This window comes from Barbus barbus, assembly GCF_936440315.1.
Source record: "Barbus barbus genome assembly, chromosome: 10".
Lineage (NCBI taxonomy): Eukaryota > Metazoa > Chordata > Actinopteri > Cypriniformes > Cyprinidae > Barbus > Barbus barbus.
In genome coordinates this window covers 23,102,434-23,125,657 of record NC_136738.1, presented here as the reverse complement: position 1 = coordinate 23,125,657, position 23,224 = coordinate 23,102,434, and the positions used below count along the sequence as shown (strand labels likewise).

Here is a 23,224-nt window from a genome sequence, read left to right as displayed (position 1 = left end):
TATTAGCACCGTAATTACAGTTTCTCTTGTGCAGCTAAATCGCAACTGAAAAAAAAAAACTTTTTCTCTAGGCTGGATTTATGAGATTTATGGCTTTTGGTTGCAAAACAGCTCAGCAGCTGAAGTCTCCTCTTTGTGAGTCAACTCTAAACCAGAATCAGTTTGCGCTGAAAAGATAGAAATTAATGTGATTTGCAGTTTCTCATACTACTCCTTTAGTTCCCACACTTTCAGACTGAGAAAACAAGTCATAATGTCTTCCTGTGTCTTTCGCGGCATGACTTTTTACCTCTAATTTTACTTAGTCTGGTTTTTGTACACCTATCACTGCTTTTCTTGTTCTCAGTGAAGGAATATTGATGAAAGATTTAATAAGCACATACTATACTGTCACTAATGGCAGTTATCTATAGTCATTCATTAGTCAAAGCAAATAGCAGTTCCCCTTGCTCCAATATAAAACACTAGTAAAAATGCATGAATAACTGACATAAAAGTTGAGCAAACAGGAAACAAGATCACAGGTGTGATGCTGATGAAACCCCCTGAATTAGTTTCTGTTTTTCTTTTGTAAAAATCTATGAATAAAAACTTTCTTGTCTATTTCTATATATCCACATGGGATTTTACAGGCCTGACCAAAGAAACACTGAGGTTTGTATTAATGCATCTACCTACTAAAAATTTGGCGTATCTCAAACGTGAATTGTTCATTTCATAGTTTCATTGGGTGGGACCCCTCAGAGTTCTTGTGCTTGGCATTAAGAATGGCGTGTGCCTTTATTTTACTGGTTTATGTGGAGTATTGCCTTCACCACATCCTACCACATCAATTTCACCTTAGCAGGTGTTTAAAAATCCAATCCAACAAAACATTAAAAGACACAAATTATTAAGAGAAAGAGAAACTGTGTAAAAATCAGCATTACATTAGAGGAACTTCCCCTGTGGATGCTGAAAATTCAGTTTTGTTTTGTTCAGTGTCACTGAACCGATGGATTAATAGGTTATAACTTTAACGATGAAACTGTATGTAATCTTAGAACTGTTATAAATATATGATATTTTGGAAACGTAAAATGTTGTTACATTTCACATATTTGTACCTCTAAGCTTACTATATTTTGATTGAAATGAGTAGTCAGGTGGTGTACTTCCTCTCATCAAGAAGTTTCCTGAGTCTAACAGTCATGCCAGATTAACTGCCATCAACACACGAGGGAAGTTGCACATGTTTCTTGAGGTACGTACACAAGCCTGCTATTGATTTTTATTTCTTAAATATGTGCAGATATACGTTATGAGTCGCTGTGATAGTCCTATGTGGTTTTCCTTGAAAGATTACTGTAAATTCAGATTTTAGTGAATAGTCACATTGTGCGCTCTGCTGTTAATTAGAACAGATGAATTGTTTCCTGAATGCTTTGCTGCTCTTGTCGAGGTAGAACTGTGCGATGGTTCACAGATGATCTCATAAAATCTCAGTCCAAAATTACTGCAGATTTAACAAGTACTTTAAATGTTCCAACTGAATCTCCTTTTGATACAAAGGACGACATTGTAAAATTTTAAATATAGTAACACTGTTAAAAAAAAAAAATGTCTAAAATTCAATGATCACATACCATGTCATTTCACAACAGAGAGCTCTTTTTGTTTTGACTTCTAGCAGATGAGTCATGATGGTGTAACACCTCATGAGTGACGAGAAAGTACTGTGGGATTGCAAGCAGATTTTACTCTGAGCTTGTATTATGTTTTTATTAATGTAATCAGGAAGCAGTGGATTTATAGTAAAATCTAATTTACAATATGTGTTTATCTGGCAGTGGTTTTATATGATGTTTCAAACTCCTGAAACTCTTTTAAATTTGTATAATTTAGTTGAGTTCTGTTCCTCAAACTAAAATGTTACCTTTTACATTCTGCTTTTGAATTTGTGTTTGATAGCTGTTTTACTATTTTAATTTCGCTGACAAGTTTAGAAAAGGCGATTTAATAGCAGGTTCCATTGTGACAACTTACTCCATATAGTTTGATATCAGACCCCTTTATTGGGGCAATATGTGTTAATGAACTTTGACAATAACTGTGAGAATACTAAAGCTTTTTGTAGACAAAGTGGTTTGTGGTTATATGGAAATTGAGTATATGGGGGGGGGGGGGGGGGGGGCATATTCTGAGAACTATTCAATCGAGCAAGTGTGGCAACAAGCTGTAGCTAGGTTGTTACCGTCACATATGTATGGTTTCACTGCAAAAAACATGCAAAGTTAAGTGTGATAATAGGTTAGAAGGTTATACATTTAGCGATTTTGAATTAGCCAGATACTAAATTCAAAATGACATGCCGTACAATCAGGTACAGTTTACATCCGTTTGTACTGATGTGAGTAGCACTGTTAATGTGTTCTCCACCAGTTGTGCAAGGAGCGCTTGCACAAAACTTGTGCTTAAAACACCCACATAAAAATACTTGTGAAGGATGGAATTGATGGACTTCAAGTATAGGTGTAGCTAATATTTAGCAGAATAATCAAATAGCCGATGGCCAAAAAAATCCAAACATTCTGTAGGTAATGAACAATGGTTTAGCTAAAAGGGTAGATGACCCCCGCCAAAAAATTACTCATTATGTTGTTCTAAAGATGTATGACTTTCTTTATTCTACTGATACACTGAAAGTCAACAATGTCCAATATTGTTTGGACCCCAGCAGTCTTCAAAATATCTTCCTTAGTCCTCTGCAGAAGAACGAAAGACATACAGGTTTTAAACTACATGCAATGAATAAATGATTAATGAATTGAACTGAATTGAATTGGGGGGTAAACTGTCCATCAGCTAATAGATATCACCATATGTTCCCCAGTTGATTTACTACATTAAGAATTGCAAACATTTTTAAAATAATTTATGATTTTAAATTATCATAAATTATGATTTTTTTTTTGTTTCATTCTATTGACATACATTCAATGGCTTTTACAGTGGAGATTTTGGATATCTCTTTTCATCACTCCATAAACCCGAAAATGTTCCACTTTCTAAAAGATGTACTTAGATTTAAATGAATCAGTTGATCCAAAGCACTTATTGAGATATGCATGAACATTGTACTAATATTTTAAAAAATACCTGCATGTAATTAATTTCTGTAATTATATTTATAATTACACTGTTACACCTTAACCAACACTTAAACCTACCCATACCACCAAAACCTGCCCTAACTTTACCCGTATCCTACCTCAATAGCAGCAAAAGTGTTTTGCAATACAATATGAACTCAAGTACATTGTATTTATTTTTTATGTAAGTATAGTAGTTAAGGCCATCTAATATAAAGTAGGACCTCAGTAAATACTGTCAACAGCCAGAAAAAATCACAAGAAAGTTTTTCATTTTATTTATTTGGCTTAGACATCAACTTAACTTATATATATATATATTAATTAGCCGTACTATGTATTTATAATTTGCTTACATTTAATTGTTTTCTCATGTTTACACAAGCAATTGTGTTAATTAGAATACACAATGTGTATAACAAACAAATAAGAAAAGACTGGTGTCAGCAGTGCCCACACGCACTTTTCTGCATAATGAGAACCACAAAATTAGCAAACAGTACATAAACTCTAGATGTCCAAGATAACTGAACATTAGCTAAAAAACAGATAAAATAACACTTAATCCCTAAATTTACTTTTCTAATGCAGTCCCTTAAAGCGTGCTGGCAACTGCCCCTTAACTTTTGTCAACAAAAATGATTCATGTAGTTTTAACACAAATGATTTAAGTAAATTTCAAATTTAAATATATTAAGCAGAGTAAACAATAAAATTATGAAATGTTCAAAAATCTCATTACTATTGCTCATTTTAATTATTATTTTAATTAGCGTTTGCATGTAGATTTTCGGAGTAAGTCAGCTTTTGGTCGCACAAAATTCAAAGAATTATAAAGCAGAAAATAAATGACTCAAGAGCGTAGTGTTGACTTTTAGACAGAGCTGGGGACACATTTTAGTTTGAGTATGCAGAAAGGTGGTGTACCCATAAGTTGGCATCATGACCTCAAAAAAGGCACATCAAGTCTATGAATATCTTTTAAAGAAACAAGGACACTGTTTCAGAAAGCATTATTTCACGTAAAGCATTTAGAACTACAGCCCACCCCTACAATTGCAATCTGTGCAAGACAGCCACACGAGATCTGTAATGACTACCAAATCTGATGCTGGCACACGCTGTGGCATTAAAATTATTTTTCACTTCCTTTGAAAAAAACACAAAAAAAGTCCCTTACACGAGACTCTATCCGTGTGAATCATTTCAGTCAACATTTATGAAACAGCCCTGAGACTTACGACTTATGGCAGTGATTTGTTGGTTATATGTGCCATCTGCATTGTGTGTACCTGCTGAAGTAGCATGTTTGAAAAGCCTATAACCTGGCCTCACACTTCCTGTTCACAGACGTGCACCCCAGTCTGTGACAGTGTGAAGTAGCATCACTTTTACAGTGTTATATCTCGTCTTTCCTGTGTGACTGCAGGGAGAAGTATTTTCAGCAAAACAGTATCACAAGTATCTTAAAAGTAGATACTAAAATCAAAACAAATATTATTTTATTTTATTTAGAATTGATCAGTTAAATAAATTGTTAGTTGTAATAAATAATGTTAATATTAACATAAATATGAAAATATTTAGATCAGTTAAATTATAAATGTTAAAACTTTCCATTGTACATTCATTCTCAGAAAAAAAAAAATGTTCAAAAGTAGTCACTGCAGTAGTGCCCTTTCAAAATGTACTAATATATACCATTTAAGTACTAATATATATATTTTAGGTAATAATACGTACCCTTTAAGGTACTAATATGCACCCTTTAGGAGTAAATAAGGTACAAAATGTTCCTTTTGGAAGTGTTCCATCCTAGCTTTTGTACCTTTTTTTCTGAGAGTGTGAAAACTATATAAATTATAATCTATACATCAATTATAATTTATGCATTTTTAAAAGAATCTTAAACGAGTCACTTAAAGTTCAACTACAGTGTAAAATTATGATTTTGTCAAAATTGTAAATAAAATTGATTTTTGGAGTACTATATCAGTCTTTCTACTCTTTATTTTCACATTTAATTCAATGTCTTATTTGCCATTTCTTTGTAATTATTTGTGAAATTTACTAACAATTGTTTCTACACCCAATTTTTGTACAACACATAAAACTAACCAACAATGCAGATGTTTATCACAATTTGAGGTTCAAGTGGTAAAATCAAAGGTGTAATCTGTCTCTTCAAACAGGTGGGAAAACAACCATGAATGACTCACAAAAGGACAACATCAAAATGGACAATGCTACCTTGGCCATGTTTGACAACAAATTGGCCAGTGAAATTGTGTCAGCCATATATGTCATCGTGACCCTTGCCAACCTGAGCGGTAACGGCATCTCTCTGTTTCTGTTACTGATGCGCACCTCTCCGAAAACCCCCTCCATCATCTTCATGATCAACCTCACCATCACTGACCTGATAGTGGGCACTGTGCTCCCCTTTCAGATCGCGTACCAAATGCAGGGCTACAACTGGACTTTGGGTGCAGGCATGTGCAATGTACTAACGGTGGTTTTCTTTGTTAACATGTACTGCTCCATTTTATTCATGACTGCTATTAGCGCCGACCGCTACCTGGGGATTGTGAAACCAATGCGCTTCAGAGAAATGAGGAAGAAGAGAACATATGCAATTGTTGCCTGTATATTCATATGGCTGCTAGTCCTTGTGGTTCTGATCCCGCTGGAACGCACAAACCTGACATTTTATGTACAGGAGCGCAATATCACCACATGTTTTGACGTGTTGAGGAAGAACATGCTCTCTAGCACTGCTCAATGGGCGGGCTTCCTTTTTGGCATGTTCATCATCCTCTTCCTCTGTCCGTTCATCATAACAGTGTATTGCTACATTAACATCATCTGCGTCCTGGTCAGAAAGTCCAATAGTCAACAGAAAGGCCGTGCTGTGCGGTTGGCGTGCATCGTTTTGTTCGTGTTCATTTTTTGTTTTGCTCCCAATAACATATTACTCTTGGCCCACTCAATCGCAAGGCTGTTCTACAACAAGTCTCTCTATATCTACTATAAACTCTCCCTGTCTCTTAGCTGTGTTAATAGTTGCCTAGATCCATTTATTTACTATTTTGCATCAAAAGAGTTTCGTCGGAAGCTGAGGCAAATGCTGAAGTTGCAGACGCTCAGTACGGGAGAGACGCAAATGATTGAGGGTCATAGAGAAAGCTTTTTCTCTGGGCGTACAACGTGCGATGCAAATGAAGACTGTGACAATTTTTAACACTTCTTTTGTTGTTTTTAACATGACTTTCAGTTTATGCTATTTTTATTTTAGATGAGGGGGAAATGTCATAATCAGGAAAATCCTAGTCATGATTCAGATTTGCAGCGGCCACATGAGCACTGTTAAATGAGTCAGAGCACAAGCGCTAGCCGCTAGCCGCTAGGTCACAGCTCTGACACAATTCCTAGTGTTTATAATAATGTATTTGTAAATGCAAGCTCATAAACAGGGCCGCTTCCTATATTTTGTTTTCTTGTTATTCTTTTGTAGCATTTAACTTTTGTTCTGTTTTGATTTGCTGGCTGAGCAGCTGAGGAAAAGCATGCTGCTCACATGCATTCAGGCCACGTGATGTTGTGTAGCCTACTTTTTTTTTGGTATCAGACAACCAAGTTCCTACTCACTGAAACTCTGACATATTTGTTTTGTTGATGTGTGGTTAGACTTAGCAGCGACTTCAGTAACTTCTGATTTGACTGAAAAAGTACAAAGACTTAATGTGGCAGCTATTTTAGATGTATTTCTAACCTGTAAATTATTTTTACACTGTAAAACATGCAGTTATTGTTTAGTTAGAACTCATTTTCTTTTCTATTTCTACTGTTTTCATATTTATTTTACTTAAGCTGTTTATAACGTGCCTGTATTATTACATTGTTACATGTTTGTTATTTGTTTTTATTGCTGGATATTATTCTTCTGTGGCAACAAAGTATGCAAAGTTATATAGGTGCATTTATTTTGTCATGTTAAATTTAATAAATACATCTGAGCAAATTGATTTTGTAATTATTGTCATTCTAAGACTAAATATTACATATGGTCTATTGAACAAAATAAATGTTACAACCAGCTAATTTTTATTTTTATTTATTTTTTGTTAGGCTAATTGTTCTGAGAAACTAAACCACAGACATGTCACAGTGAGGTCATTTTTTTCAGTTCCTTTGAAACTGATAACTATGACATGTCAAGCAAAGCACTGTGCAAAGTACATGTACTGAACAAATGGAATTTTTAAAAAGTAAAAAAACAATGTGCATGACCTCAGTGGAAATAAAATAGCTTCTAGGAAATGGATGTAAGTGGTCTCAGACCAATGTGAAGTATACTACTGAATGCTGAAGAAATGGCCAGTGCAATGCACAAAAAGGAAATAAAGCAGTTTGCAATGAAATGCCACTTCAAAATGCACTACGACAGGTGATGTCATGGTTCAAGTGAGTAAGAGAAAAAAAAGAGAGCATTTTTGGCACCCTTGGTAAATATGAGCAAAGGTGGCTGTGAAAATAAATTACATTGTTTATTTCTTTTTATCTTTCATTCACAAAATTCCAACCTATCATTGAAGTAAAACAATTGAAAGTGGGGGGAAAAACTCATTGTGAAATAAATGGCTTCTCTAGTTCATGTTGACCACAATTATTGGCACCCAATTATTGCAACATCCTTTTTTCAGGGTAACGGCTATGAGTTTTCTCCTATAATGCCTGAAGAGTTTGGAGAATACCTGATGACAGAGACCATTTTCTTCATACAGACTCTCTCCAGATCCTTCAGATTCACAGCTCTGAATGTTAGTACTTCTTCTCTTCAGTTCACCCCACTCATTTTCTGTAGGGTTCAGGTCAGAGGACAGGGACAGGGTCAGCCATGGTAAAAGATTCATTTTGTGCTCAGTGACCAATTTTTGTGTTTATTTTGATATTTGTTTTGGATTGTTGTCCTGATGGAAGATACAAACACGACCCATTATAAGATTTCTTATCTGTTTTTTTATCTGTTGGTATTTTATCCATGATGCCATGCATCTGAACAAGATGAATGAATGAATGAATGAATGAATGATGAATGATGAATGATGCATTTATATAGCGCTTTATTGTGTATTGCTGTACACCCAAAGCGCTTTACAATCATGTGTGTGTGTGGGGGGGGGGGGGGTCTCTCCTCAACAACCACATGTTCAGGACCTCTGGCAGAAAAACATGCCGACAACATTAAAGATCCAGCAGTATATTTAACAGTGGACATGGGGTACTTTTGTTTTTTATCCCTGTTTGTACAAAACTCATCTGATGGGTATGATGCCAAAAAGCTATTTTTTTCAGTTTCATCTGACCATATGTTTTTGGATGAGTGAGGAGAATTTTCCTTGAAACCCTCCCGAACAACATTTGGTGATGTTATAAAACCATATACAGTAAATGATCTGGATTATGATTACTCAAAATGTATAAATGTATAAAGCATTTTTCTCAAATTGATAGCTGTGGGCTAAAGCTCACTTATATTGATAGTAAGCCTCCAAATGAAAGACAAACTTAAAAACAAAAGATATAAAACATTTCTTAGAATAGTTTTTAAGATTTCTTATAAACCTTCTCATTACTGGTTTATGGATATTTTTAGAGAAATGTTTATACAGTGGGTATTCCCTAATGACTCAACATATTTTGTTATATTGATATGATACAGCTTACCACTAAAATTGAACCAACTCTTTTAATATTTCTAAGTAGGGTGACCATACATCCTCTTTTGGGATTTTCTAAATCACCTATTTAGGTTTTGGCTTTGTTTTCTTGATGTTTTTATACTTGATGGAGATAATGACTGAAAAGTACCTAGTTTGACCAATATGCATTGCACATCATAGTGTACAAGAAGGTAGAATTTACAGAGAACAGTCAAGGCAATGTAAATACATGTACGTATAATGTATGAGCACTGTAGAGAGGCCTCAGTAGGAAAACAAAGCCAAACCCTCAATTGAATAGGCTGTGTTGAGTAATTGGGGAATACCCATTTGTATTTTAAATAAAAATATAAACAAAGTTTTTTTTAAGATATCCATAAACCAGTAATGAGAAGGTTTATAAGAAATTGACTATTCTAAGAAATGTTTTATTTCTTTTGTTTTTAAATGTGTCTTGTATTTGGAGGCGTACTATCACTTTTTAGGTGAGCAACTCATCTACTATCAATTAAAAAAACAAAAAAGCTATTTATTTTTGAGTAATTTTAGTCCATATACTTTACATGGTTTTATACAATCATTATCATATTTTATATTGTATACCTGAAATGTATTTTTGCTTTAAAATGTTTTTATCTGCCATGTATTTTTTTATATAATTTTTTATATAATTTTTTTTATCTGCCATGTAGTAAATTTACTTAACATAAGCAATTTTTTCAGTTAAACGGTGGTTTATTGTTGGTAATTGTTTTCGATTAAACAGTGGTTTATTGTTGGTAAATTTACATTTGAGGATATAAAATTTACGAAGAAAATAAATTAAATTGATAACAAAACAAGCATTGCTTTTAGTAGAGTCAGATTCATAATGTCCTAAAATAATTCCTTTGAAAAAGTAATAGATACATCTTGGTGGATATTATTAATAAATTAACAAATATTTTTTCCAAAGTTGTGTTCAGTATAATGTCAAGTCCAGAATAGTCTAAATGAAACTACACTCCATTTACACGTGGTAACGCAGTAGTATCGTGACGTTATATCAGGACAGGTAACTGCGCATGTGCGCGATAGACTCCGCCTCTTCAGGAATCAGGATATCTGCCTGTCCTGTCAGTGCAGTGCGTTTCGGGAAGCTAAAGAGTTGAGTGGAGTAAACCTTTCCAGGTAAATGCTTAAAAAGAATAAAGATAAATTAATATTTATCTACTTTATATATGTGTAATTTGCTACTCCTGAGTGAATTAATATCAAAACATAAACGCCAAGTTCTTGCATGAATACACTGCTGTATAACTAGACTAAAGTCACTTCTGATGCAATCACACTGTGCATTAATTCTTGTTCTTAGAAATGAGTAGACGGATCTTTTCTCTTTCAAAAACAACGATAAGACAATTATGATCTGGATAAATTGTGGTCAAGCTCACCTTCAAGCATTGTCGAGGTTGCTGTCCCTGAGAACATGGACTCATGCAGCCTTATAAGCCACGTGCTTTATTACCATGCCCAGTATTATGCTTGTTGATTTTCACATGCATATAATGTTTCTTTTGATTCCCAGGACAGACCTCTGGAAGTGACAGAAAGGAGAGGTGTAATATGTTGTTAAATCCAGTAATATCCAAGCTGAGTGGAAAGCTTGTTGTCCTGGCAAGCGCATCTCCACGACGTCTGGAGATTTTATCTAATGCTGTAAGTTTTTGGTTATTTTTATTAGGTTTACATGGGCAATGAACTTTGGATTATCAGTGCTTTCTCTATTCTTTCTCTGCTTTGATGAGGCAGGGTTTACGGTTCGAGGTGGTTCCATCTTGGTTTAAAGAAACATTGGACAAGTCCTTGTTTAAGAGCCCATATGACTACGCAGTGGAGACCGCCAAACAGAAGGCTTTGGAAGTGGCTCGCCGAATGCCATTTGTAAGTTGTATATTTCTGTATGTGAGAAAGCAAATTTTAGCTTCTGACATTACAATGTCCCCTTTATTCTGTATAACTGTATATGTGTTGGATTCAGAAACACTTGAAATGTCCAGATATTGTAATTGGAGCAGACACTGTTGTGGTAAGTAGCTGTATAATATAATACATTTTACATATGATATTCTGTCCTGAAAACTGCCTTGTTAAATTTGTCTTCTCTTTTCATCCTCAGACAGTTGATGGTTTGATCTTGGAGAAGCCTACAGATAAACAAAATGCTTACCGTATGCTGTCTAGGTGCATTTTCATTTTTATGTTGTCTTCAGTGAGACGTTTATTGCACGGATGCAGAAACTGAAATATACTGAAATGATTGTATTTTAGGTTGAGTGGTAAGGAACATAGTGTCTTCACGGGTGTAGCTATTGTGCTCTGCCATGACAAGAGTGGTATGTGAAAGTTTAATGTATTTATTTTTACAATTAAAGTCTTGTATTTGTAAAATAGACTGATCATTTTAAAGATTAATCATTGTTCTTTGCAGGTTCAGAGACAGACTACAAAGTGGTTGATTTTTATGAAGAGACAAAAGTTAAATTTGCGGACTTATCTGAGGAGATGCTCTGGGAATACATCAACAGTGGAGAGCCCATGTGAGTTTATGTATATTGATGTTCATATGCTAAATGCATTGAATGTTGCGATCACGTTTGCTGAGCATGTTGAGTAAATTTGAACTTGTTGAACCTGTGGAATTTGGACCTTTATAGAGTTAGTTAGTCATTTTTGTGTTTGGTTTGACGTGTTGAAAATGACAAGGGAAAATTCAACAAAGTACATTTTTGAGTAAGGGAGTCCACTTTGAGTAAATAAATCCATTTTCTGTACTCTGGCATTTCGCCTGCCGTGCAAATTCTTATCAATGATGTGACTGACAGATTTATCTGTGCTTGACAGGGACAAGGCTGGTGGTTACGGGATCCAGGCTTTGGGTGGCATGTTGGTGGAGTATGTGAAAGGAGATTTTCTTAATGTGGTAGGCTTCCCTCTTAACCACTTCTGCAAGCAGCTGGGATTGATTTTTAACAGCCCACCTGAGAGTCCAGCCCACAAGGTCAAACGGGAATCAGATGAGGCTTGGACTCTGGTTAACAGCTTGTCTGAAGGTGTTGGAAACCGGGAGGTTGAGCTATTGAAAAATGGTAAAGATGGCAGTCGGATGTCAGTGCAAGAACAGAATGTGATTGGGCCGGAGGACAGCAGACAGGACGTCCCCCATAGTATCATCAGCTTACTGGATGGGTTCAAAGCTTCAAAGGTAGTCATGATTCTTTAAATTTGAAGGAATAGTTTACATATTCTACTTCTGCCAGAGTGCAATTTTGGTAACATTTCTCCCTGTGTTCATCAAAATTAAAAGCATAGGTTTAGACTTAATACATGAGCGAGTCAATAATGACAGAATTTTCACTTTTGTGTGAACTACACCTTTAATATTTAAACTTAATTTAGCTATTATGCTCTCAGTGCATTCATTTACACATGAACCATTAAAATACAAATGGTTTGCATGATTTAGCAATGGGGAAATGTGTGGTAACTGTTCTGCAATGCATCTGTTTATCAGACTCTATTCACAGCATCCAAACTGAAGGTGTTTGATGTATTGAACGGCTCTAACAGTTTGACATTGGAAGAGGTAGCTGGTCAAATCAACGCCTCTGTTTTAGGCACTGAGAGGCTTCTGGAAGCTGCTGTCTCTTTAGGGCTTCTAGAACGGGTCAAACAGCAAAATACCAGTGGTAAGATTTACGTACTGCCGTTTAACTCACATAAATGGTGTTACTGTCGTAGAAATCGCATGTGGTTTCCCGAAATGCGAGTTCTGAAACATCTAAGCTCATTGTTCAACAAGCACTTTCTCTGTTCATTAAAGCAAGGCACTCGCATGCATGCATTTCCTCCTACTGATTGTTTATTACATGTCCGGAGGTGGACTGTGAATGTAACATTGTTTATTGTCTGTTGCAGTGTATAGAAATACAGAACAGGCCAGTCGCTTCCTGGTATCAGACAGCCCAGAGTCATTTCATGGGTACATTCTCCACTGCAATGATTTGGTGTGGCCTCTCTTTAGTCATCTAGAAAACGCTGTCAGGGAGGGCACCAGCCAGCATGAGCGAGCTTTTGGGAAGAAGAATGAGGATGGGTTTCAGGTAAACGCAAGTTAAACGCATCTGCTTATATCATTTGCATTTTCAAAAGCTATTGATATTTTAGTATTAAGTAGAACTGCTTTGTTGTTTTCTAGGATGCCTATTACAGTAAAGATGAAGTTAAGATACGATTCACGGATGCAATGCACAGCATCGCAAGGGTGACTGGAAAAGATGTGGCAACAGCGTTTGATCTTTCTCCCTATAAAACAGCTTGTGACATTGGAGGTATATGATTTTTACCTCAAAAATAGAGACAGATGATAAAATAAAGCATGTCAATTGGTTCATTTTTAGGTAATTAAATTCATGATCTACTGATTATTCAAATGCAGTCTATAACTTTTAATGGACAGTCCTAATATATCTGGTAAATTCAAAGTCAAATAAATGTTAAAATCACAAATAAAATATTAAAAAGTAATGAAAATAAATGTTTATTAAAATAAAGTTAAAAAGTTAATTAAAATAACATATTATCTCAGGTTTTTTTTTTCTAACGTTCCGGATTATTCAACATTCCTCACTCATGAAAAAACTGTGACATTAAAAAAAACAAAAACAGATCAAAACATTGCGTGTCTGACTTCCCATTTAGACGTGAGCGAGTGACCGCGAGAACGCACAGATAAGATGTGCAGAAACCACCGTCCTGCTGCTGTCTTGCATAATTTGAGATTTCACTAGAGCATAGTGCATGCATATTTTATTCTGAAAGAGTTTGTTCTCAAAAGCTGCTTATCTGAAAAGGAGTTGCAAGCTTATGCAAATTATAAATGCTTGTAATTACCACTTCTCTCAAGGGCTTTTTATGCCAAAGACATCTGTATTAATTGTATCCTGTTTACTCTCTTTACCTGCTTTGACCTAAATTTAGAGCTAGAATTCATTTTCCACACCGACAAAAATAGAAAACAACTTTAAAGGTACTTAAGAGTGAAGGGTTTCATTTCTGTGACAGTAGAGTAACTAAACGGAATTGTAAATATAATAGTGTTTCCAAAAACTCCAGCCTTCTTTCATTGTTTGGACAAACGGATGGTCTTGCGAGGTCAGTTAAACCTGATTCTGACATGAAATAAATATACACTACCATTAAAAATGTTGGGGTCAGTAAAATTATTTTTTTTTAAAAAGAAAAAGAAATTAATATATTTGAATTTAGAAAGGATGCATTAGAATTATCCAAAGTGACATTAAAGACAATATGCTTATTTTTAATTATAATATTTTACAAAAGCATTACTGTTTTTATTGTATTTTTGAGAATACTGTAAATGCAGCTTTGGTGAGCATAAAAGACTTCTTTCAAAAAACATCAAAAAATCTTGCCAACCCAAAACTTTTGAAGTGTAGTCTAGAGATACAAAATATATATGTTTCTATGGTATGAGCATGTTAGAAAAGCATTCTGTTCTCACACAGGTTGCACTGGTGCCATGGCATACGAGTTTACAAAAGCCCATCCTGGACTGTCAGTTATTGTATTTGACTTGCCACAAGTCATTGAGATGCGATGCCACTTTCAGCCTAAAGAAACTTATGACAAAGTGTCATTTGTTGCAGGTCAGTGAAGAATTTATATGAACATTTTTATGATAAAATAATTTTACAGCGTACATCCTGAGTAATGTGCAAAAGGCCTTAAATCGAAATTCTTGGATTGCCCCCCCCCCCCCCCCCCCCCACACTTAATGTATTTTTTTTATTCGCATGATAGGAGATTTCTTTAAAGATGACCTGCCTAAAGCAGACCTGTATATTCTTGCACGGATCCTCCATGATTGGTCTGATGAGAAACTGCATGTATTATTGAGTAAACTGTCCAAAATATGCACACCAGGTAAGTGCTTCAAAAAGTGACATTATTAAATTCTGAATGTGTAAGTCTGATTCTTAGGTATCAAACTTTTTGATGCCAAGGACCCTCTAATATGATGATCCCTTTGCATATGGCCCCTTAGCGCCCTCTGGGGGTATCTTCATCCCAGTTTGTGAATTCCTAGCCTAATTGATTCCTAAAGAATCAACTCTATCTCAACATCACAGGTTCCTTTAAAGTTTTTTGAACTGTGAACATCTAAAGGTCTTAAAAATTAGTTTTTTTTAAAATCAAGGTCAATTGTTTAAATGTTTGCTTTATGAATGTATTGCTACCAAACAGGTTGTGGGCTTCTGGTATCTGAGATCTTCCTGGACGAGGAAAGGAAAAGGCCGAGCCGAGCCCTGTTGCAAGCCCTCAGTATGACAGAAGGAAAGCAGAGGAGCACCACTGAATACAGTGACTTACTGGAGAAACATGGCTTCACTCCTAAACACATCAAACACACGGACAACCTGCTGGATGCCATGCTATTTGTGAAAGAAGACCCAAATGACAAAAGAACATTACTAGGCTGTTCTTCAGCATCCATTGAGACCGCAGAACTTGAGTGATATAACAACTACAACATTTCAGAAACACTACAGTTGATTTATTCTAGTTTAGTGTTTTAGCTGTGTTCAAATATTATGAATGTTTCTGACCAAAAAGCTCAAAATAAGTATTTGTACATGATTATTATTAATTACAGAACTATTTTTTAACTGTGAATGTATATTGAATTAAATATGGTTTTGAATCAAAAGACAGCATTCTTGTCTTTTAGCTAGTTTTTTATAGGGAGGAATGGGGTTTGCAGTCCTATAGGGAATGGATTCAGGACCTATATATCATAACTATGAGGTTTTAAATCAAAAGTCCAATTATACAGACATATAATTGGCACTATATACTTCAGGACTGGTTTTGTATTTTGGTTTATAGCTCAAATCTCTTTTAGATTTGAATAATATGGTACATGTTTAAATTAGAATATTAACGGGCATTATACAATGGACAATTAATTATAACGTTATTAATTAGTTAATAGATCCAGCATGTCATGAAAATGTGAGTTCTGAAGCTATGTTGTACACAGCGTCTCTTTACTCGAACCTGGAGCAAATATCGCGAGAAACCCCGATAGTTGCCCAGTGTGTCCTTCGCAGCATCCCCATCACTTTCCGCTCTACCTCCTGCTTATCCTGCTTCTGCCAGCACGTTCAGTATATCGTGTTTATAATACACTAAGCTTAAGTATTATCATAATGGCTGATGCTGCACTTTCTTTCGCTAAAGACTTCTTGGCCGGGGGGGTCGCAGCGGCTATTTCCAAAACTGTAGTCGCGCCGATAGAGCGAGTCAAACTGCTGCTGCAGGTGAGAATCATCATCTCGACTTCCCTCACCGCACTCTGCCATGATGCATGCTAATCTATAAACCCTTTTCTTTCGTATTTAAGAATAACATTAATTGCTGTGTGGCTATAAATATGCGAACTGGCTTTGTCCTTCAGAGGCCATGTATGTGTTGTCTGTCTGCAACATCCACATCCTTCAAATAGTCATTTTAATACCTAGTTTCTATTCTGCCATTCTTTCATGTGGATCTCAATTTATAGATCTTAGTAACCCAAATGTACCGTCAATTTCCAGCAGCTGGATGGGTGGCATGTTGCATGCCTAGACTTTTTACATTATGGTTGATTTAGCCAAGAAGGGCATCTAAAATCAGAAGTAAATGATGTCAGAACTAAATGCTACCATGCAAATCTTTGGAATCTTCAAGATTTTTTAAAAAGTTTTTGAAAGAAGTCTCTTAACTCACCGGTGCTGCATTTATTTGATTTAAAATACAGTAAAAACAGTAACATTCTGTAATAAGTAACTGTTTTCTATTTTAATATATTGAATTTATTCCTGTGATAACAAGGCTGAATTTACTGTAGTCATTACCAGTCTTCAGTGTCACATGATCCTTCAGAAATCATACTAATATGCTGATTTGCTGCTGAGGAAACGTTTCATATAATTATCCAAATTGAAAACAGTTTTGCTTAATATTTCTGTGGAAACTGTGATACGCTAGGCTACTGTTCAAAAGTTTGGGGTCAGTCGATTTAACAGATTTAACTGATTGAAGACATTTATAATGTTAACAAAACACTTCTGTTTCAAATACACGCTTTTCGTTCGAACTTCTTATTCATCAAAGAATATTAGGAAAATGCATTATGGTTTCCATAAAAATATTAATAAGTGCAGCTGTTGTCAGCATTGATAATAATAATAAATGTTTCTTGAGCAGCAAATCAGCATATTAGAATGATATCTGACTGCAGAAAATACAGCTTTAGCATCATCACAGAAATAAATAGCATTATAAAATGTATTAAAATAGAAAGTGTTTTATAGAAACTGCTAAAAAAGATTCTTTTAAATGGTAATGATATATTACCATTTTAAATGATAATGATAAAATGGTATTTCACAGTTTTCAGTATTTAAAATATTGCTCAAGGACAATCGAACCACAAAAAAATATAATCAGTCCAGCTATCATGTATCTCACAGTATTTTGTGTTTCACTTTATAGGTACAACATGCCAGCAAGCAGATCAGTGCAGACAAGCAGTACAAAGGTATTATCGACTGTGTTGTGAGGATTCCTAAGGAGCAAGGCTTTGTTTCCTTTTGGCGCGGCAACCTAGCCAACGTCATTCGCTATTTCCCCACACAAGCCCTCAACTTTGCCTTCAAGGACAAGTACAAACAGATATTCTTGGGTGGCGTTGATAAGCACACGCAGTTCTGGCGATACTTCGCCGGCAACTTGGCCTCCGGGGGAGCTGCAGGAGCCACTTCCCTCTGCTTCGTATACCCCCTGGATTTCGCTCGTACCCGCTTGGCTGCAGATGTTGGCAAAGCTGGCAGCGGCAGAGAGTTCAATGGGCTGACCGACTGCCTGGCCAAAATCTTTAGGTCAGACGGGTTGCGGGGTCTGTACCAGGGCTTCAACGTCTCTGTCCAGGGCATCATTATTTACAGGGCCGCCTACTTCGGAGTCTATGACACTGCTAAAGGTAATAGGTTTGTGCTTCAAACGATGTGATTTGCAGGGTTGTGCGCTTTTGAGGATTGATTTGAGAATGCCTTTCAAATTCTAGTGTATTTCTTCAATTTGAAATCATTTGAATAGAGGTACAAAACAGAATGCAGAATTCAATTTGAATGTTTTGAAATAGAATTTAAAAATCTGAACAAAATAATAGTAGCTTAAATAGTAGAAAAGCAAATACATACTTTGAATGACAAAGCCATGCTTGAAACAGTGTTGTTTTAGTGTTATAGTATTTATTCATATTTTGAATTTGTATTTCTTTTATAATAAATTGAAATAAAAAAATAAAAATAACATAGATTTTACTAGAAAAGTGAATACAAACTTTAAATCTGGGCTCGACAGCCTTGTTTAAAAATGTTAAATATAGGTATTATATTACAATTTATTGACATTTTAAATGAGCTTTTTATGAATTTAAATTGTAAACAATTCTCAATAAAAATAACACTGATTTTAGAAAAGCAAATACAAACTTTGAATCTCTGGCTTGACAAAGCCTGGTTATTTTACTACTGTTTATAAATTTTAATAATTTTACTGTGTGCTTTTATCGTTTTCATTAGCACAGTCTTTATATTTCTATTTAGCTTTAATTTCTTTTTATTTGAATTTGAGTAATTCTAGAACTTCAACTTCATTCAAACTATTTGTAATAGTTTAAGTTAACAATAACAACAGTAGTATTAAAATTTGGAGAAAAAAAAGCCCTGACATTTTCAAATATATAGGTCTTATAAATGCTTGAAATATCGCCTTTTAAATATTTTTATTTAGCTTTTTGGGGACCAGGGTGAAAGATCACTTAATTTCCCAGAATGCTTTACCTGTGTTTTCTTTGAATTACAACTTAATATTCAGAATGTTTCTGTCATTAATTGATCTTGTGATATGGCCAATTCAAGTTGAATTCACACAGCCAGTTCTTCAATTATATAAGAAACATGCTTGCATTATTGTGTGTGGTGCTGTGCAGGCATGCTTCCTGACCCAAAGAACACCCACATTGTGGTCAGCTGGATGATTGCACAAACTGTGACATCAGTGGCTGGCGTGGTGTCCTATCCATTTGACACTGTGCGGCGTCGCATGATGATGCAGTCCGGGCGCAAAGGAGGTATACAACAGACATACTCAAACATATGCACTGTTCTCCATCAAGTGTGCATTTATTTAAACTCCGGTCTTTGTCTTTTGTTTTCCCAGCGGATATTATGTACACTGGGACCCTTGACTGCTGGAGAAAGATCGCTCGTGATGAGGGTGGAAAAGCTTTCTTCAAAGGGGCTCTGTCTAATGTACTCAGAGGAATGGGGGGCGCATTTGTGCTCGTGCTTTATGATGAATTCAAGAAGTTTGTTTAAAAAATATACCCTAAAAGATAGTAGAATAGCTTTCACAGCTTTGTCAAGCTTTCGCCAAACCCTCTCCACTCCGCACAGATGTGGTCAATTAATAACTTTCTTTAATTTTGTTTGTTGCTATATTTTTATGTTTAGAAAATGCTCTGTCCTTGTTAATGTTAATGATAAATAACCCATATTTTATTAAAAGAAAGCAGTATTACAGATAAAATTCTAAAATTGGTAATATAAGGAAAAGTTGTTGTATATTTATGCTCACAATTATTTAAAGAATGTATATATATAGAGAGAGAGTTTATCGATTTTATCTATAATATTGCTTCATAAATCTGAGCCATAGCCATCAATATCATGCAATACCACAATACCTCCTCAAGATGGCGTGACAAAACAGCATTTTGCCCTGCATTTGTTGAGTACTATGTTCTTGTAGTCGCTCAGTTCAGTTTTTCAGTTCTTCTAGCCAAGGTCTGTGGTAACAAGGGTATACAATATCACAGTTCAAACACAGAAGAACGTTCCACACTTTAAACGTTTTCTCAAGTTGGGCTTGTAAAACCAACTGAGAGCTGGTGTCTGATGGAATCAAAGACGTATTAAATATGACGCTTTAATTCACAACAGATTTGCCCTCTATGTATCTCAGCAGTGAAAGAGAGCCTAGAAAAGTGTTCCAGCAGAGAATGTGTGGAGCCAGAGACATGGCTTTCACAGTCAGACCTTATGTGACACAAAAAGTGTATTTCCATGATTTCTCTTTTTGGAAGTCCGCTTAAGTATTTTCCATCTTGGATAATGAGGGGAGTCATATTTTCATGGTCATTTTCTTGTCAGTCTCAGTGTTTGGTTGCGTCAGGCTGATCTTGATGAAGTAGATCCCGCTTTTAGAAGTATAAATGCGAGGGCAAGTAAGGAAGGGCATTGTGAGTTCAGTAATGACGCTGAAATATTATACCATTTTTAGCATGTAGAGCTATTGTAATCTTATTCCACACTATATGGAGAGAAAGGCTGTAAGACTACTTGCAGTGATGTTTGATCAACAAGAATGCTTGTAAATTTAATAAAAGTGGATAGCCTACCCTATATGCGTTCATGTTTTTAATTTTTAATTAGGGTTTGTGGCAATTCAACTTTTTTTTTTTTAGATATTTAAACCCTTTTTTAATCGATCATTATACTGTGCTCTCAAATAATTGATTCTTATTGGTTGATTGTGGCTTTTATTGGGCATCACGCAAAACCTGCTCATTTGTGGCCTCCTTAATTGGCGTCTTTTTCATTTTTGATAATTTTGGCTGTGTTAATGCAAACGGCATTTAGCCAAAATGTATTTTTATTGGAATTTTTATTTCACCCTCTTTTTTTTTTTCATAAATGCATTTTACACTAGATAGGGTGAATTCAGATAAAGTGGGTAATTTAAGTTTGATTGTACTGTGCTCAATGTGTTTGCACTTTCAGAGCATAACAATGGTTCTTAATTAAGGAGCACTATTTCTCTAAATGATCAAATAGTTTTGGTTGATGTAAATGACACTGGTGGGTGTGGCCATACCTCAAAGGAGGACTGTGTCATGGTGAAAGGTAGAAAACCCTTCAACATAAGACATTTCTAAATTATAAGGTTGCTCACTAAATTAAAACAAATATTATTGGACAGCTCCTGCTGTTTTTTTTTTGTTGTTGTTGTTGTTCCGACGCATTTAACAGAATAAAATGCAAAGAACAAAATGTGAATGAATTTGCATTTTGATTCAGACCAACTCGAAAAGACCAACAAGTGGGCGGGCAACATGCTAATGTTCGTTTCAATGATTCAGAGTCGACTCTTTTTTTTTTTTTAACAGTCTATGGTGTAAATGTATATTTCTGATTAACTTTTTGCACTTTTGATGTTGCTTCAACTGCTTTAAAACATTTTAATCGCGTTATTTTTCATAAATAATTAATTAGGCTACGTTAAAGCGTTAAACTGACAGCCCTAATATCACTTTTAAATGGACAAATTAATAGACATATTTAAAGAAGTTTATTTAATTCGTGTTTTTAAATGTAGTTTAATAAAACAATAAATTAAAAAAATCATTTTATAATGTATAAATAAATAGATAAATTTAAAACGTTATTTAATTGATGTTTTAAAACGTGTAACTTTTTTCAAACTGACGTACAAGGCTTAAATTCGCACCATTTTAGTATGGTAGTGAATGTTTACCTTGTTGCTAAGCCAGCTGTTTTCGTATGTTATAGCAGAAGCTTAGGCCTACATGACACACTATATAATAATATAATAATAATACATAATAAAATATTGTTCTGGTAGTATATAGTATAACAGAACAACCTTCACTGAAACTTCATATTTTGTTTGTAATAAGCATCCATACATGGCAATAACGGGTGAGCAAAAACTATTTCAAAGCTTTGTAATCAAGCTGATCTACAATCTTAAGCACAGCTGGACACAGTCTCTCTATTATGTCTCTGATTTTGTTTATTAGTATCAACAGACAGACTTTGCAAGTATTTATAATGAAAACCATGTTTCCAAGTCAATCAACTGGCAGAGATCAAAGACCAATGTAATTTACCAAAATGGCCATAATACAAAGCAATCTTCTGTAATGTGAACTGCCTCGTCCGACTCCAAGCATACTGTACATGTCAGATAAATATTAAGTAATTTTCTTCAAATGCAACCTTGACAGGGGTTTGGAGTTGCCAGCCTGCAAGTAATTATATACTACTAGTGTTAAGTGCTTTGATATTAAAATGACTGGTTTAAAACCATTAACTTTCTTCAGATAGCAGGAAATGTACAATTGTTTCCACATGTTGATACTTTGGAAAACTATGTGTTCACTGAGAACATGTGACATGAAATTAAACCATTATCTGTGTTATCCTAGTATGAATCAGATAATTCTTATACATTTTCTCTGGAATTTGGTGAAAATCCAAATACTTGCACTTTATTTTTATTACTACACAATAAAAAATGAAGCTTGGGCTTTTATATTTCTGAATTTACAACTAGTAAGTAGACAAGAAGTCCACTTGATGGCACTGTTGAAATGAAAGTGAAACGGTAATGGTTATGAGAAGTAAGATGAACTGCTAGAAGAAACAGGTCGAGAATCATAATAGACATGAATTTTCAACATTCTTAACAGTTAAAAGCATGGGATTCTTTCTCTTTATATTTGTTTTGTTTGTTTGTTCTTTTAAAAATCCATTCTGAATGCACAGTTCCGAGAAATTCTAAAGCCATTTTGACTTAACATGGAAAAAAAGCAAAGCTTGTGAGTTACCCACTATGCCTTTAACGAATAGCACAGCTAAAGCACAGTTACACGTAATGCAGTGATTGTGTTCTGTGATATTAAATGTGACTGCACTGAGAGCCAAGGTTTGTTGTGGTCAAAATCCCATGTGCTCTGGCAGCAGCCTCAGTCAGTCAATCCATGAGCACATGCTCAATGAGGTGTGGACTGTGAGAAGTGAAATATTTCATGACAGGGCTTTCATCCAGACCTCTGATGACTCTTTGTTGTTATTTCTGAGTTGTCCCAGTGGACCACTCTTACCTCGCAGTCTGCTGGCTGCATCTCATAAACACACACATACATACACTCACTGCTCGCTTCAGATGTCTTGCATGCCATGTTCTCTGTCATGTCACGCACCTTTATACTCTTTCATTCTGTTTGAAAAAAACCCCACAAACAACAGCAACATGTATCTAAGGATGTTGTGTCCTTAATTTTATGTTTGTTTAAAATATACTGTTGGGGAATAACAGTTAACCCATGGACCAGGTATGATGAACAAAGACAATGAGTCAGACTTCGATTAATTAAAGAAATTTACTGAAGAAATA

The 23,224-nt window shown here is 35.1% G+C and overlaps 3 protein-coding genes across 3 annotated transcripts; all 3 read left to right on the top strand.

The window, feature by feature from the left end:
• Positions 1-1,195: 1,195 nt before the first annotated feature.
• On the top strand, positions 1,196-7,153 carry p2ry8 (P2Y receptor family member 8). The gene is made up of 2 exons (XM_079427301.1): positions 1,196-1,243; positions 5,324-7,153. Exon 2 carries the CDS (start codon positions 5,338-5,340, stop codon positions 6,370-6,372), a length of 1,035 nt encoding a protein of 344 aa, XP_079283427.1. The 5' UTR covers positions 1,196-1,243; positions 5,324-5,337; the 3' UTR covers positions 6,373-7,153.
• Positions 7,154-9,924: 2,771 nt separating this feature from the next.
• Positions 9,925-15,628, top strand: asmtl (acetylserotonin O-methyltransferase-like). Its single transcript, XM_079426958.1, has 14 exons — positions 9,925-10,024; positions 10,422-10,552; positions 10,646-10,777; positions 10,875-10,922; positions 11,013-11,077; positions 11,165-11,229; positions 11,325-11,433; positions 11,738-12,098; positions 12,408-12,582; positions 12,812-12,996; positions 13,092-13,224; positions 14,422-14,562; positions 14,717-14,839; positions 15,161-15,628. Exons 2-14 carry the CDS (start codon positions 10,460-10,462, stop codon positions 15,430-15,432), a joined length of 1,902 nt encoding a protein of 633 aa, XP_079283084.1. The 5' UTR covers positions 9,925-10,024; positions 10,422-10,459; the 3' UTR covers positions 15,433-15,628.
• Positions 15,629-16,016: 388 nt separating this feature from the next.
• Positions 16,017-20,426, top strand: slc25a6 (solute carrier family 25 member 6). The gene is made up of 4 exons (XM_079426932.1): positions 16,017-16,236; positions 17,453-17,939; positions 18,954-19,094; positions 19,184-20,426. Exons 1-4 carry the CDS (start codon positions 16,126-16,128, stop codon positions 19,339-19,341), a joined length of 897 nt encoding a protein of 298 aa, XP_079283058.1. The 5' UTR covers positions 16,017-16,125; the 3' UTR covers positions 19,342-20,426.
• The last annotated feature ends 2,798 nt before the right edge of the window (positions 20,427-23,224 follow it).